Source organism: Corvus cornix, chromosome 7 (assembly GCF_000738735.6).
Source record: "Corvus cornix cornix isolate S_Up_H32 chromosome 7, ASM73873v5, whole genome shotgun sequence".
Classification (NCBI taxonomy): domain Eukaryota; kingdom Metazoa; phylum Chordata; class Aves; order Passeriformes; family Corvidae; genus Corvus; species Corvus cornix.
In genome coordinates, this window is record NC_046337.1 from 38,300,585 (window position 1) to 38,316,321 (window position 15,737).

General features: G+C 55.2%; 1 protein-coding gene across 5 annotated transcripts in view; it reads left to right on the forward strand.

Moving 5' to 3' along the window:
- SH3BP4 (SH3 domain binding protein 4) overlaps positions 1–15,737 on the forward strand; it is a 32,786-nt gene extending 17,049 nt beyond the window's left edge. For 3 of the 5 annotated variants that reach the window (XM_039555175.1, XM_010407906.4, XM_010407908.4), the window contains exons 2-6: positions 3,113–3,191; positions 4,999–5,177; positions 6,970–9,332; positions 14,625–14,813; positions 15,164–15,737. In XM_039555175.1, coding sequence (XP_039411109.1) covers positions 5,060–5,177; positions 6,970–9,332; positions 14,625–14,813; positions 15,164–15,388 — 2,895 coding nt within the window. In that variant the 5' untranslated portion in view covers positions 3,113–3,191; positions 4,999–5,059 and the 3' untranslated portion in view covers positions 15,389–15,737. Of the gene's footprint in view, positions 1–3,109; positions 3,192–4,998; positions 5,178–6,969; positions 9,333–14,624; positions 14,814–15,163 lie in introns of all 5 variants that reach the window. The other 2 variants (XM_039555174.1, XM_010407907.4) reach the window with 1 other exon arrangement.

A 15,737-nucleotide genomic window follows, 5' to 3' on the forward strand; every position in this document is an offset into this window, starting at 1 on the left:
GCCAGCGTTGTGTTGTGTCGTAGCCATGCGGGAGATCTTGAAGGTGGAGAATTCACGGGGCAAAATCAAGTTCCTAAATCAGATTGTTTGCTAAAATTTGGCAGTTTCGGCCACTTTGGGCCTTTTCTCAGTTTCTTTTGAAGGCCATTGCTGACTGCAGTGTGTTGGTGTCACCAGGCACTCCCTGAGCAGCTCCCTCAGGGCTGGGGTGTCCCCAGGGTTTGGAGGGGCCTTTTCTGCATCTGCTTCCATGGATTTGAGTTACGAGGGTTTTGTGACTGATGAAAGCAACATTTTCAGTACATTCATTGTGTGGGACAAGTGGTGTGGCACAAGAGCACTGTGGCTCTGGGACATGAGTTCCTACCTAGAAAGTGTTTAAATTTGCTCATATCCAAGCAAAGCTGACTGTTTTTAGAAGAAACCTCCGAAAACACTTCCATGGTTGTAGGAGAGCCAGAGGAACTGGACTTTGGGGAACGAAAAAGCAAATTAAAAGCCATAAGCAACGAGTGCGTGGAGTTGATCTTGGCTCTGGCATGGGGAGGGGATGATGAGTGATTGATTGGAAGCTCTTTCCTTTCTTCCCAATTTTCAATTTGTGGCCAGGGGCAGGGTGGGAGATGGTCTTGCACCATGGTCTTGAGAGGCTTTTTATGGATTTTCCAGGGAAAACAAGGTTGTGGGGTGGTAGTCACGGCGGAGTTGACCAGCCTTGTGTCACGGTGGCTCCTGTTCCTTGTGCTTCCCATGGACGTGCCGTGATGGGATGGACCCTGCAGCTCCAGGGAGGGCTGGGAAGCATGGGATGGGCAGGGATTGCTCCCTTTGCTGGCAGCAGGTCCGTGGCTGCACCTGGAAGGACCTGGCTCCATCTCCAGCCCTGATGGTGCTTGGTACCTGCCAGCCCTCCTGGGTCTTATCAGCCCAAATTCTTGGCATTCTGGGATTTTCCAGCACTGAGGCTCCTGGAGGGGTCCTCTCCCACCTACGCTGGGCTTGTTGGAGAGACATTCCCTTGGCCAGCAGCAGATCCTGCTTCCCACCCTGGGGCTGTGCACTTTGGGGTGTTCCCGTGGTTTTTATTGCATTTCTTTGCTCCAGGACGTGGGTTTGGTATTTTTCCCCGGATTGCTTTTCCCTGCCAGCCCTGTCCAGCATGGCTGGGTGCCCGTGGTGTGTCTTTGACTGATAGCTCAGTGTCCGGACAGAGGTGTGTCCATCCCGTAATCCCATCAGGATGAGCTTGGAACGATGGGTGGAGCTGGGAGCGCTGGCGAGGACGGGGCTCTGCCTGTGCCAGGAGGTTTTAGGTGGCTCCCCTGGGCTTGCAGTTGGATTTCTGGGATAAGTTGCAGCAGACAGTTTGCAGAAGTTATTTTTAACCTTTTCCATGCCGGGAAATGCTGCAGCTGGGATGCTGAATGCTGTGTGTTCGAGTGCTGCAGGAAAAGTGACCTTTGGGTTTTGTTTTTAGTACGTTTTAATAGGTGTTTTTTTAGTAGATGTGACACTGCCACCAGCCCCAGACCTGCTGGTGGGACCTGAGGGAGCAGCTGGAGCTGGGCCAGGGCAGGGTTAGGATGGATTTCAGGAAAAGGTGGTTCCTCCAGAGGGTGCTGGGCACTGCCCAGGCTCCCCAGGGAATGGGCACGGCCCCGAGGCTGCCAGAGCTCCAGGAGCGTTTGGGCAGCGCTGCCAGGGATGCCCAGGGTGGGATTGGTGGGGGGTCTGTGCAGGGCCAGGATTTGGATTGACCTTCCTTGGGGTCCCTTCCAACTCAGGATATTCCATGACTTCTATAAGAGGAGATCCAGGAGCACTGATTCAAGACCCTGGAGATGCTCCCTGCTGTCTCCTCTCTACCCCTTGAGAAGCAGCCAGGCTCTCCACAGTGTGCTCAGCCCGCACATCCCATCCCCAACCCCTTATCCTTACCCCCAGCTCATGCCAAGTTAAATCTGGGGGCAGCCCCGTCCATCCCAGGAAGCTGTGAGGATGCACCCATGGAAATGTGCTCACCGGGGCCTCCCTAGAGCTTTCTCCAACTCCCAGCAAAGCCTGCTTAGGATTTTGGCCAGAATAATGCAACCACCGTGGGGCCCTGATGCAGGCAGCCGCTCTCTGTTGGGACGGGGGGAGCAGGCAGCAGGTCCCCCTGGCTCGCAGGCTTGGATTTGACCCTGCAGCATTCCCTTTTCCTAATGGGAGCAGGAAAACCGCTGTGAGAAGCAGGTGTGGGTGCCTTTGAGAGGCTGCAGGACGAGCTGCTGGCACTGTCAGGGTGAGCCCTGGTCACCCACTGGTTTCCTTCCCACCCCCTCCTCTCCGCCGTTCATTTCGGATGCTGTTTGTGGCTTTGGGTAAACACGTGGGGCCGGGTTTTTCCCTGGGCTATATTTAACCCCAGGCTAAATTTAAAGCGCTTTCAGAGGAGTTTGCAGACCATTGTCTCAGTGGTTTCTAAACAAATCTTGCCCCTTCCACCCTTTGTTTCCCCCCACGCCGCTCCCATTGTCCCTTTTATCCTCGCACAGCCTGAATTTGGGGGTTTGCTGGTTATCTCTGCACTCAGGAACGTCTTGGGTCCGTCCCCAGCTCCAAAACAGGGCTCCCATCCCGAATCCAGCCGTGGGGGGCCTGGATCCCCATCCTTTAAAGTGTGTGTGTGCATCCCTAGATCCAGGAGGGACGGACAGATCCAGGATGCTCCTGCCAGGAGAGGAAATCCCTTCCCATTATCCCTCCTTTGTGTGTAGATTCTTGCTGCCTTTTGAGGCCTCAGAGCTGGATGCAGAGGGGGGTTTTTCCAGCTGTTTCTCCACACAGCCCACGTCTGTCAGAGACCTTTAGCACGAAGCTTCCCATCTCCTTACATAAATAAAGGAAGGGGGAGCATCCCTGCGAGTTCCAGGCTTGAGGATATGTCAGTGAGAGCTGTCAGGGCTGTAGCTGCCATGATTCATGTAAAATTCATGCCATGCTGGACCAGCAGGCAGGTGTTTCAAAACATATCTGTGGCTTACACTTGGTCTTCTCCTACTTTGTGCAGGGGGGAGTTTTGGGATGCCACAGTGGTTTGATTTTATTTATTTATTTTTTTTCCCAGCAGGATCGTGTGCAAGAATTGCCAGAATTGGTGAAAACTTTGCCACTTGAGCTCTTTCTGTGCTGGTGATGCCGTTGTGGAGGTTTGTTTTTTGCCTCTGTGAAGGTGGGGGGGGGAATTGTCCTCCCAGCCAGGGAAGAAAAAACCCTATAAAAGCTCACAAAGTGTCTGTGGGGTCTCTAGAGGGGAGGCACCGTGTGTTTGGGGTGTTTCCATGCCACCTGGAAAACCTGCAATCCCAAATGGCATTAATGGGAAACACCACAGCCGGGCTTGGAGCTGGGGGAATGGTGCCGGCCGAGGGGAGCATCCATCCTTCCTCCCTTCCTTGCTTCCTGCTGGAGCTTGCCGCTGGTTTTTCCTTTGTCTTGCCCCCTGGCAGCAGCTCCAGGTCTCCTGTCTTACCTGTCCCAGCCCTGATAAGCTCAGCTTTGACTCAAAGCCCGGTTGCCCTGTGTTTATTCCCTGTCAAACCCTCTCCCTTTGGATTGCTCCCGGCAGGAGGCTCTCCTGTAAGGGGAAATGTTTGCACACAAGTTCTCCCTTCCCTTTTCTGGCTGGAGCCTGGTGCATCCCTTCCAGCCAGCCGCATTCCCGGCATACCAGCCCCGGGGATGGCTTGGGAAGCATTTCAAGCAGGCTGGAGTATCTCCTGCTCAGGCTCTCCCCAGCACATTTCCTCTTGCTGCATTCCAGAAAAGGGCACCAAATCCTTCAGGACTTGCTGTTCCCCCTCACAGTGCCGGAGGAGGCATCAGCTCTGTATTCCCACCTCAGGAATTTGGGTCTGGCTGTTATTTTCTGCTTGATTTCATTTTCCAGCTGAGGGAGGAAAAGAAAAAAGATTGCATGGGAGAGGCAGAAAGGAAGAACAGCGTGAGGAGTGGATGAAAATCCCTTTGTAAAACAAGGGATTCGGACATAACTTCTAATTAAAACTTGGATGTTTAAGACCTGTTGGTGTTTTGCAGCCAGGCTGGAGTTTTGTGGCAGGTCTGAGGGAGCAGGAGGCAGGGGATGGATCCAGAATTTCCAGCATGATCCCGGGTACGCCCGGCAGCGTTCCTGCTCCCTGGTGCAAACCTGGCGTAGCAACTCAGGGCTCAGGCTGTGCTCCAGCTGTGCCTTCAGCCTTCCCTGCTTGTCCTGGCCCATCTGGCCACTGTCCCAGCTGCAGAGGACACGGGTGACGTCAGGGCAGCTCTTGCCCACGCTTGCATCAGCCGCGACGTTGGTGGTCGGAGTGTCCTGTGGGAACGGGCTCCTTTCCCTCTCAGCTCCGGCGCACTGATGCAGCTGCTCTTCCACAGGGGTTCTGGAAGTGTTTTTGCAAGTGCTGCTGGAAAAAAAAGGAGGAAAAACCCCTTTATTTTTATCCTATTCAGTGCAGGAAGGGATGTTGCCCTGCCTGGTTGGCTGGGTGTGGAGAGAGATGCGGGGAGCAAGCGGGAGGAGCCAGGCCCCATCCCAGGAGATCCCAGTGCTGCAGCTGGGAGACAGGGATGACCCATTTGAACATGGAAAAAAGCCCAGTCCCGTGGGTCTTCCATGCTTCCACAGCAGCCCAGTGCTCAGTGGTTTCATAATTGTGTGACAGCAACGAGCAAATGCTTGGGAAACGGGGAGAAGGAGCAATTTATGATCCTGGGAGCAGCGTATTCCCAAAAAAACTCTGTAAGGCCAGAGGGCTGCTTCGTATGGGGGTGTGCCCAGCATCATGCAAGACCAGGCTGTCCTTGCCCTCCAAGGATTGGTGGTTCCTGGGAGCATCCAGGTTTAAGGAGAACAGGAGGACGCTCTCCTGTATCGGCACCACGGGATCAGCGTGCGGGTGGCATGGGGGAACCCGGAGCCTTTCTAACACCCTGGCCTTTGTCTCTGTCCCCCAGGCTGGTTCCCCGAGGTGACACTGGGGTCCCCATGGCCATGTAGTGCCTGCCTGGAGCGGAGATGGCAGCGCAGAGGATCCGGGCGGCCAACTCGGGAGGGCTCCCGCGGTGCAAGTCCGAGGGGACGCTCATCGACCTGGGCGAGGGCTTTGCTGAAACCGCGCTCTGCGACGTCAAAGGTGCGTGGGGCTGATCCTTCTCCTCATTTCAGGCCCATCCTCCCCTCCTGGGAGGGCTCGGTGACGCCAACAAGGCGGTGACAAAGGTGTTCCCTCTCCCCAGCGCTGGGATCCTGCAGGTTGCTCCAATAATCCTTTTTTTCTTCCCCACCTTTTATTGCCCTTTTTTTTTTTCCCCTGCTGTGTTTTCCTTACCCAGCATAAAAGCCGTGGTCAGGTGGGAGGGGAATTGCTGCTCCTCTGGCAGGAGAGCATCCCAAGGAAAAACTCCAGGTGGAAGCTGGAGTGCGCTGAGGGCCTCGAAACAAACAAAACACGCACAAACGCGATTGTTTTTGCAGGTGGAGCACCTGAACATCAAACACTTGCTGCGAAGTGGATGGGTTTTAATGCAGAAATAGGAATGACTCCTCTTCTCCAAGGGGTTTCAGCACATCCCTGTTAACCCTCCACATGCCCAGCTGGAGGGACACAGGAGCAGCCACTTGCCTGTCTGATCTGACACCAAAAATGCTCCGTCCTGCAGGATGACCGAGTTAGCAGTGGCTTCCAACCTGCCAGGCTGCCCAAATAATTCCAATTTGGAGGTTCTGTGTAGTTTTCCACTGGATAAATGTCCTCACGCCTTTGCCTGCTGGCGGATGAGTCGTTTGGGATGTGTACAAAACTCTTCTCCTCTGAACATTTGATCCCCAGGCTATATTTAAAGGCTTCTCTTTGCTCAGCTGTATCTTTCCTCGCCTTGTTATTTCCATGGTGAGAAGTAGTGGCTGCAGGGATGTGCAGTCTGAGCTCCCATCCCTTTGTCTCTGGGATTTTAAGGGCTTCCTGTGTTTTCTAAACTCCCTTTTCCTCCCAGAGAGCTCTCGAGCCCGTTGAAGCAGGTGCTGTCCCAGTTCCCTTGCAGCTCCCTGTTGGTGAAAATCCAGCTTTCCTTGTTTTCTTCAGTCTGCCGAGGGAGACAGCACACAATTAACCATTGATGGAACGTCAGCTGCAGCTCGGCTTTGGTGCTTTTTACAGAAACACATCCTGAAAATGAGAGCAAAGCCAATAAATAGGGTGACAGTGTAGGCTAAACCCTGCCTGGATGTAAACTGGGGTCCCCTGGCAAAACAACTTTCTGCTGGCACTGCTGCAAGGGAGGTTGGAGATGCTGCCAGGACCACGGCAGCACTGTGGGAGGGAGGTGCTGGGATTCTGTGGGGGTTCAAACTGGGTGACCTTTAGAAACACAGAATGGTTTGATTTGGGAGGGACCTGAAAGCAGGGACACGGTCCACTATCCCAGGTTGCTCCAAGCCCCATCCAACCTGGCCTGGAACACTTCCAGGGATCCAGGGGCAGCCACAGCTTCTCTGGCCATGTTTGACCTGGGCAGGAGAGGGGTTACAGCAGAGCAAGAGGGCTTGTCACCTGTAGGAAGAGTTATCTTGGGTTTGGATGAACCCTTTAAGGAAGAAAGGTGTGAATGTAGCAGAAATGGTGGAGATTTCTTGAAAACCTTCTTCCTTGAGAGGTTGCCCAGGGAATTAGTGGACCTGGAAGTTTCCAGAAAACACAGAGATGTGGCACTTGGGGACATGGCTTAGTGGTGGACGTGTCAGTGCTGGGTTAATGGTTGAACTCGATGATGTCAGAGGGCTTTTCCAGCTTTAGTGATTCAGTGATTCCAAAACTTACCTTCATCACTTAGAACAGTGTGGAATGGTGACCAGGAATAAATGATTGCAAATCTGTGGTGGCTCTGCTGTGCGTCTCTCACAGTGCTGTCTCCTCCTTGCCTCTGCAGTGCCTTCTCCCAGTGCCTTGCTGGTGAACAATCCCACGTCCTTCGGGAACGCGAAGGAAGTCGTAGCAATCAAGGATTACTGTCCCACGAATTTCACCACCTTGAAGTTCTCCAAGGGGGACCACCTGTACGTGCTGGACACGTCGGGAGGGGAGTGGTGGTACGCCCACAACACCACGGAGATGGGATACATCCCGTCCTCCTACGTGCAGCCCGTCAACTACCGCAACTCCTCCCTCACGGACAGCGGCATGATCGACAATCTGCTGGAGAGCCCCGACGAGGGCGTCAAGGAGCTGGACCTGCTCGGGGAGTGGGCTGATGTGAAGAGGAACTCTGCCAAATCCTACCAGAACAACCCCTTCCTGAACGGAGTGCAGACCAACCCGTTCCTGAATGGGAACTTGCAAGCAGCGCCCGGCTCGGATAAAGAATCCGACTCCAGCGTCGCCGTGGATTTGTTGCTCTTCGACACGGGGGCTCCCACGTCGGCTCTTCCCAGCTCGGCCGCCAACAGCAGCCTGGGGAACCTTTTTGATGAGTTTCCCTCCACGAACAGGCTGGATGTGGAACAGCCCGTGAGAAGGGACAACCCCTTCTTCCGAAGTAAGCGCTCCTACAGCTTGTCCGAGCTGTCCGTCCTCCAGGCCAAGTCGGACGCGCCGGCATCGTCGGGTTTCTTCAGCAGTTTGAAGTCTCCCACCCCTGAGCAGTTCCAGAGCCGGGAGGATTTTAGGACAGCGTGGCTGAACCACAGGAAGCTGGCTCGGTCTTGCCACGACTTGGATTTGCTTGGCCAAAATCCTGGCTGGGGTCAGACGCAGCCGGTGGAGACCAACATTGTATGCAAGCTGGACAGCTCCGGTGGGGCCGTCCAGCTGCCGGACACCAACATCAGCATCCATGTGCCCGAGGGCCACGTGTGCCCCGGGGAGACGCAGCAGATCTCCATGAAGGCCATGCTGGACCCGCCGCTGGAGCTGAACAGCGACAAGTGCAGCACCATCAGCCCCGTCCTGCAGATCAAACTCAGCAACATGGAGGTGAAGACCTTCATCATCCTGGAGATGAAGGTGTCGGCGGAGGTCAAGAACGACATCATGAGCAAGAGCCTGGTGGGGCTGCAGTGCCTGCGCAGTGACATGAAGGAGGGGCCCTACACGCCGATGCAGCTGAGCTATTCCTACGGGGACACCATCCAGGTGCAGCTGGAGAACCTGGAGCCCTGCATGTACATCGCGGCCGTGGCACAGGGCCAGAACATCCTCTACCCCTACACCGTGTGGGATTACATCAGCAAGAAGATCACGGTGGGCGTCTACGGCCCCAAGCACATCCACCCTTCCTTCAAGACCGTGGTGGCCATGTTCGGCCACGAGTGCGCGCCCAAGACCCTGCTGGTCAACGAGGTCACCAGGCAGTCCCACAGCCCGGCTCCCGTCGCCCTCCAGCTCTGGGGGAAGCACCAGTTTGCCCTGTCCCGGCCCCAGGACCTCAAGCTCTGCATGTTCTCCAACATGACCAACTATGAGGTGAAGGCCAGCGAGCAAGCCAAGATCGTCCGGGGCTTCCAGATGAAGCTGGGCAAGGTCAGCCGCCTCATCTTCCCGATCACGTCCCACGACCCCAACGAGCTCTCGGACTTCACGCTGAGGATACAAGTCAAGGATGACCAGGATGCCATTCTGACCCAGTTCTGCGTCCAGACGCCGCAGCCGCCTCCGAAAAGTGCCATCAAACCGACGGGACAGAGGCGGTTCCTCAAGAAGAACGAGGTGGGGAAGATCATCCTCTCCCCTCTGGCTGCCACCACCAAGTATCCGGTTTTTCAGGACCGGCCGGTGCTGAGCCTGAAGTACGGGAAGCTGCTGAAGACGGTGGTGAGGCAGAGCAAGAACCACTATTTGCTGGAGTACAAGAAGGGAGACGTCATAGCCCTCCTCAGTGAGGAGAAGATCAGGTTGAAAGGCCAGCTGTGGACCAAGGAGTGGTACATTGGCTACTATCAGGGGAAAATCGGCCTGGTGCACACCAAAAACGTGCTGGTGGTCGGGAAGGTCAAACCCAGCTACTTCTCCGGGCCGGATCTCACCACCAGCCTGCTGCTGGAGCAGATCCTGAGGCCCTGCAAGTTCCTGACCTACATCTACGCCTCGGTGAGGACTCTGCTGATGGAGAACCTCAGCAGCTGGCGCTCCTTCGCCGACGCCCTGGGCTACCTGAACTTGCCACTCACGTTTTTCTGCCGGGCGGAGCTGGACAGCGAGCCCGAGCGAGTGGCCTCCGTCCTGGAGAAGCTGAAGGAAGACTGTAACAGCATGGAGAACAAGGAGAGGAAATCCTTCCAGAAGGAGCTGATGACGGTGAGTCTGAGGCCTGGTGAAAGGGGGGCTCCGTTCCTGGCTCTGCAGAGGGATCAGGCTGAACAGGAGTTGCAGGTTTCTGAATTTGGTCTGTAGAGAGAGAAATCCATCTTTCAGGTCTTTTGAACACTGCTGGGTGCTGTCAGGTGGTGCCAGCCCTGGGGTCGGTGGGCTCTTGCTTTAGGGGGATCACGGCAGTAATGAGGGAGGCGCTGAGGCACTCGGAATTCCGCAGTCACGCAATGGTTTGGGTTGAAAGAAACCTCAAAGCTCATCCCGTCCCACCCCGTGCCACGGGCAGGCACACCTTCCACTAGCCCAGGCTGCTCCAAGCCCCGTCCAGCCTGGCCTGGAACACTGCCAGGGATGGGGATTCTTTTTTTTCTGAGTGGCAGCTAAACCAAGGACACCTCTGAGCTGGGACGTTTTATACATTGCAAATGGAAATGGGTGGCTTGCTCCTTGTCCTGAAAGGAATTTGGGAGAGCGCTGCCTGCTGGTACTTCTAGGATGCCATTAGCAAGTCAATCCCGTACGAAACATCATCTCCGTGATCGTTTCTAGCATTTCACAGGAAGCGAGCCAAAGAAAACACAGGGCAAAAGGTCTGGAAGAGATTTGCAGCTCTCTCCTGTTCCCTGCCCTCCCGCAGGAGCAGGATAACTGAGTTAGGGGGAACAGCGTGGTTTAAAATGGCAATTGGATTAAGGAATAGCTTGGCAAAATGAAATTGTGGCAAAGGGGACTGGAGCTGAACGAAGGAGTTCAGTTCCCACGCTCCTATTAGGGAGAAGGGGAAATGTAAGGACTGAGTAGAAGGTGTCAGGAAGGGTATTGAATCTGTTGTTATTTATGGAAGTGTTGTCCGAAGAGTTCCCTGTGCCCGGGCGCCACTTTGGGGCCTGGGGGTGCCATGGTTTAGCTTTGCCTTTCAGCTTTCAGGTCGCGCCGCCAATGCTGCTTCTGTTGCAGGGTTCTCCTGGCCATCAGTGACCCCTTTCCTCATCCAGGAGTGGAAAATCCGCCCTTTGCCCCCCGAGGGAGGGTTTGCCCCTTCAGTCATCAGGCCCAGTGAACGTTGGGATGAAATCCATGCTGCTCTTGCTGCATCTTTCCGGGAGCTTTGCGCTGTTTGCTTTCCCTGTTTGCCAACCCCGTAGGTGTTGCTTTTATCTATTCCCATTGTTTTCAGGGATCCCAGGCGGTCTGTAGGTCATGGAGAACCCTCAGTGGGGAGACAAAGGGAAAGATAAGGCTCAAGGAGCTGCAGGAAAACATCCTGCTCCCCTGTGGCTGCCTGGAGAGCAGAGTCCCAGGGCAGGTTTTATTCTCCTTGTCTCTCTAATCCTGCTCTCTGGGAGGCTGAGCCCGTGGATAAAGGATGAGCTCCCTTCTTGGTGGAACACGATGCCGCTTCCAAACCCCTCGCTGCCGTCAAATCCTCCTTAGCCTATGGAGAAATTAGATTGAGCCTGTTGAAAGAAGGAAATAATGATGTTTCAGGGCATGGCAATGGAGCAGTAATGGGTTTTATTGTGTTTAAATCTGATTTTATTTGTAACAAATGGACTGGCTTTCTGGCGAGGGGAACCAGGTGCACTAAGCTCCAGTGTGGCCATTTCATCTGAAAATTGGTTGTCTCCCCTCAGAAGCGCTGGGAAGGGAGAAGCAGAAGCAGGTTTATCAGAGTTCAGCGTCGAGCACGCAAAATGCCAGTGGCAGAGTCGTGCACCAGCAGCCAAGCAAGGCAAAGCCTGGCCATGATGACTGGTTAATCAGTAATCTGCCTCTAATTACTATTTTTCTAATCAGGCACTAGCATTGGAGTGTGACGGTAACTCGGGGGGGGATGTGGCTCAGGAATTACTCAGCACAGCAGAGAGGGAGGGAAAGCTCTCCCTCCCTCCTCTCTGCCCGTCGGAGGCAGGCAGCACGTGGATAAAAAAGTAAAAAAACTGGGTGTGGATTCGAGCAGATTTCGTTGCCCCTGGTGCCTGGCCCGTGGGGATAGACGTGCCCTGAGACACAGCATTTCTCCCTCTCTGGCTGTTAGAGACACTCTGGTTTGTCATCCCTCCAACACACACTGCTGTTGGGAAGAGCACGGCTCTGCTGGGAATGCTCCTGGCACGGCAGCAGGGAGCCATGCAAAGGAAACTCTGAGCTTGTTCTTCTCCAGGCTGCTTGTAAAGGTCACACACGAGATGAGGTTGGGAGGGTGGTTTTTTTTTTTCTTCCCCTCCCATTGTTTTGTTTGCTCTGACTCCCGGTATCCAGGTATCCATGTGCTGCCTGTCTCCTGCCAAGAGTTTTTCCTTGTCCCTGGTGTGTGCAGGCCTCAAAGAGCTGCTGGGGGGGCTGCAGGTCAGGGTGTTCATGGCTTTCGGTTGGGAGAGACCTTAAAGCCCATCCCATCCCACCCGTGCCATGGGCAGGGACCCGTCCCACTGTCCCAGGCTGCTCCAAGCCCCAATGTCCAGCCTGGCCTGGGACACTGCCAGGGATCCAGGGGCAGCCCCAGCTGCTCTGGGCACCCTGTGCCAGGGCCTGCCCACCCTCAGCATGCTGAGATCCATCCAGCTGGGCGTCATGTCCAAGGAAATTACCCCAAGGAGCCAGTATGAGGCAAAAAAAAAAAAAAAAATCAGTATTTAAGGCTGACAGTGTGTATTTTAAATGTGTGAGATGATTTTGGAGGTGGTGACAGACAAAAAACGAGTGGAAGAGACGTTTGATGCCTAAACAAGGGTTGTTTTGGGGAACACTTGTACAGAGGCAACTTTTTTGGGTCAAAACCTGACCTATATCCCAAAGAGGAGGATGAGACAGGAGCCTGTGCATGAGGATCCTCTCACCCCGTGGGTCTCACGGTCTCCTTGGGCCTTTATCCCATGTTTATATGTTTGAGGAAGTCCCAGGTGGGAGCTGTTTTCCTCCACTAGCTGCTTTCCTTCGTTAGGAAATGGGATTCTGCATTTCAAAGCTGGGATGTAAATTCCGCCTCCCCTGGATGCCTTTTAAGTGGAGGTGTTTCTGCTTTGAACCGGGATTTGAATATCAAACACCCTCTCTGCTCTTTGCTGGGCTGGCGGAGCCGGTTCCCAGCTGCTGCCAGGGGAGTAAATAATAAATAATAAATATTTTGGAGGGCTCTGGCAAAGCACAGCCCAGGTCACACCTGGGTGCTGAGGGATGGAGACGCAGTGGGTGCACCCAGCTATCCCGGGAGGCTTGTCCAGGGCGAGGGAGGAGGATGGAAAAAATTGGGCCATAATCCCACTGGAGGATTAAGTCTGCCGAGCTAATCCCAGTGTGTCGCCGTTCCCAGTAATATTCCCCCTCTGGCTGCCACCTCGGTGTCTGGGATGTCTCGCACCCCTTCCCCACGTGGCTCTGGTGCTGTCCCTGTCTCCTGTCACCTCTGCCCGTGTGCTTGGAGCTGCCAGGGCACAGCCCGTGGTGCCGTGGCCAGCAGTAGGTTTGGGAGCTAACACGCGGCGCTCCAGGCCGATCCGTCTCTCCCGGACTCCTTGTTTTGGATGATTTTGCAGCTCGTGCTGAGGTGGCCTCCCGGCTGCTTTCCTTTGCTGCTGTTTTGTTGTTCACCTGGAGCAGCAGGAGGAGCAGGAGAATCCATCTCCTGCAGCTCCATCCCTCTTAACCCTGCAGCGCTCCCGGCTCCGGGAGGCCTCTTCCGCTGCCTCTGACCTCGGGCGGGAGGTGACAGCAGCTCCTTCAGCCTGCTTTCCTAAATGCCAGGTTCTGCCCGGGATTGGGATCCAGCTGCCTGGAAAGGCGGGTTTGGGGATGTTCAGTCTGCCCCCTTCCTTAGGACCCTCCAGATCCTTCCCCTGCAGAGAGGGCGGTGGATCCGTGCGGCTCTAGCAGAGGAGGCGGTTCTGGCACAGGTGTGTGACATCTAAATGCTTCCTCATGTCTTCTGCACCACCAAATGAGGGCTCTTTCCCATGGATTTTCCTTGCTTGTTTAACGAGGGGGTTTATGGCCGCCCTGGCTCCCACAGGAAGCCGGTGTCAGCACTTTGGAGGAGCAGCCACGTGCTGGGCTGCAGCTGTGATTAGAACCCAGCTCAGCTCTAAGCTGGGAGCAGATAAGGGGGAAAATCCACGGTGCTTTTGCTTTGCAAATCGCTGGAGTGGTTTCAGATGTTCCCATCTTCCCTCCCCCAAGTGAGACCTCCACTGGGCGGATTTAACCCTTCTTTGCCCCACAGCCAGACCTGGATTTGCCTGGCCCCCTGTGTTGGGAGAGGGTGTCAGGGCCCACGGAGGCAGAAAGGTGGATTCTGGCCACATTTCTGGGAGAACCATCCCCGTGCTGCTGTGAAGGAGCTGGTGGGGTCTGTTTGCTTGATTTCCATGTTTAATAACATCAAACCCCTTCCTGAGGCTCAGGGTAGGATTTGCCCAAGGACTGGGGTTGATGCTGCTGGGACTCTTGTGATCCAGAGGCTCTGGTAGAGGCTGGGGGAGCCCTGGGGAGTGGGGTGACGATCCTGGCAGTCAGATCCCATCCTCTGAGACTGAGCACTGCCATTAAACCCTTCCTTTCCTGGGCTGCTCTGGGGGTTTTCCCTTACTGCAGCTTCATCCCACCGTGAGGGGATTTTAATGGGATTTGACACTTCAAGGCAGGAGCTAACCCTACTCCATCCTTTTTTTCCTGGCTAAGTCATTCCTACCTAGAAAACCCGGAGTGATGCAGTTGCTCTTTCCACTTCAAAACCATTTGTGGAAAATCTTGGCTTTTAGGACAATAAATGATGCAGGAGGAGGAGAGGAGGAAGAACATCCCGAGCTGAGCAATGCTTGTACTGTCGGAGTCTTCACCTGGGTCTCACCCCAGCCCATCCCCTCACAGGGCTGATGTCCAGGTGCCATCCCAAAATGTCCTGGTTGTGCCTTGCCCACTGCTCTGCAGGATAGTGCAGCTCTGGGATGGAGTCTGGATTAGTTCTCTTGATTAAAAGCATCTGTTGTCCTCAGCCCCCGGGATGCTTTAAACTGCTTAAGGTGGGGCCTGGACATCCCGGGAGGGGTTGCCTGGAGAATGAGGCTGCCTTGGCCAGCCCGGCTGCAAAGCCCATCCCCGAGGGGTCGAGTGCTTTGTCCAATTAATGGGATTACTCTCCTGCCCAGGCCTGCTGGCCTGATTTCCCCAGCTGTCGCTAGCAAGGAGGCAGGAGGAGTTTTGGGATGCTCCTGGAGGGAATTCCCCTGCCACGCGCCCCCGGCCTTGACTCCCTGCTCGCTTTCCCCCCCTGTCCTCCAGGCCCTGCTGAAGATGGACTGCCAGGGGCTGGTGGTGCGGCTGATCCAAGACTTTGTGCTGCTGACCACGGCCGTGGAGGTGGCCCAGCGCTGGCGGGAGCTGGCCGAGAAGCTGGCCAAGGTGTCCAAGCAGCAGATGGACGCCTACGAGGCCCCGCACCGCGACAAGACGGGCACGGTGGACAGCGAGGTGAGAGTGAGCTTCCACGGGCCCTCCGTGGAGATCTGGGCCTCCACAGGCCCTCCGTGGAGATCTGGGTCTCCCTAGGGCCCTGTGGGTTGCAGATCTTGGAATTCTTTTGGCTGGAAAAGACCTTCAAGGTGTTGGAGCTCACCCAGCACTGCCAAGCCCCACCAGTGTGGGCCCAGCGCTCTTAAAGCTTTCCAACCAAATGATTCCACGTTTCTTTGGAGATTCCTCCAGAGCACACTCTTCTTGGAGGTCCAGAGGGATCTGGGGGGTGTTCTCCTGGGAAGGTGCTTGCTCTGGGCTGCTGGCTGAGCTCTGATCCCCTCCCACCTGTCACCCCTCTGCCCCAGGCCATGTGGAAGCCGGCGTACGACTTCCTGCTCACGTGGAGCAGCCAGATGGGGGACAGCTACCGGGACGTCATCCAGGAGCTGCACACGGGGCTGGACAAGATGAAGAACCCCATCACCAAGCGCTGGAAGCACCTCACGGGCACCCTGATCCTCGTTAACTCCTTGGACATGCTGCGGGCAGCTGCCTTCAGCCCCCAGGACCACGAGGATTTTGCCATCTAGCCCGCGTTTGTCCACTTCTCCCTGGCTGGGAAGTTTGTCCTGTGCTTTTTCCCCCCTCTCCTCTTTCTTGAGCTGACTTTAAAGAGAAGAAGTGGAGGTTGCTCTGCGTGGGTTGGAAGAGGCCAAAGTTTGCAAGTTTTCCACCAGGACTGGAAGGCAGCGGGAGACATCCCACCTCGATGGGAATTCATCAGGAAGGGGACGGCTTTTCATCCAGTTAAACTCTTTCTTACTAAAGAAACCCCAGACTTTCAAGAGGGTAGGAAGAAGGGGTGGGGAGGGGGTCCCAAAAGAGATCACGTGTTTTTTTAGGCATTTACAAATAAAAGTCTAATTTTTGTAACGAGCA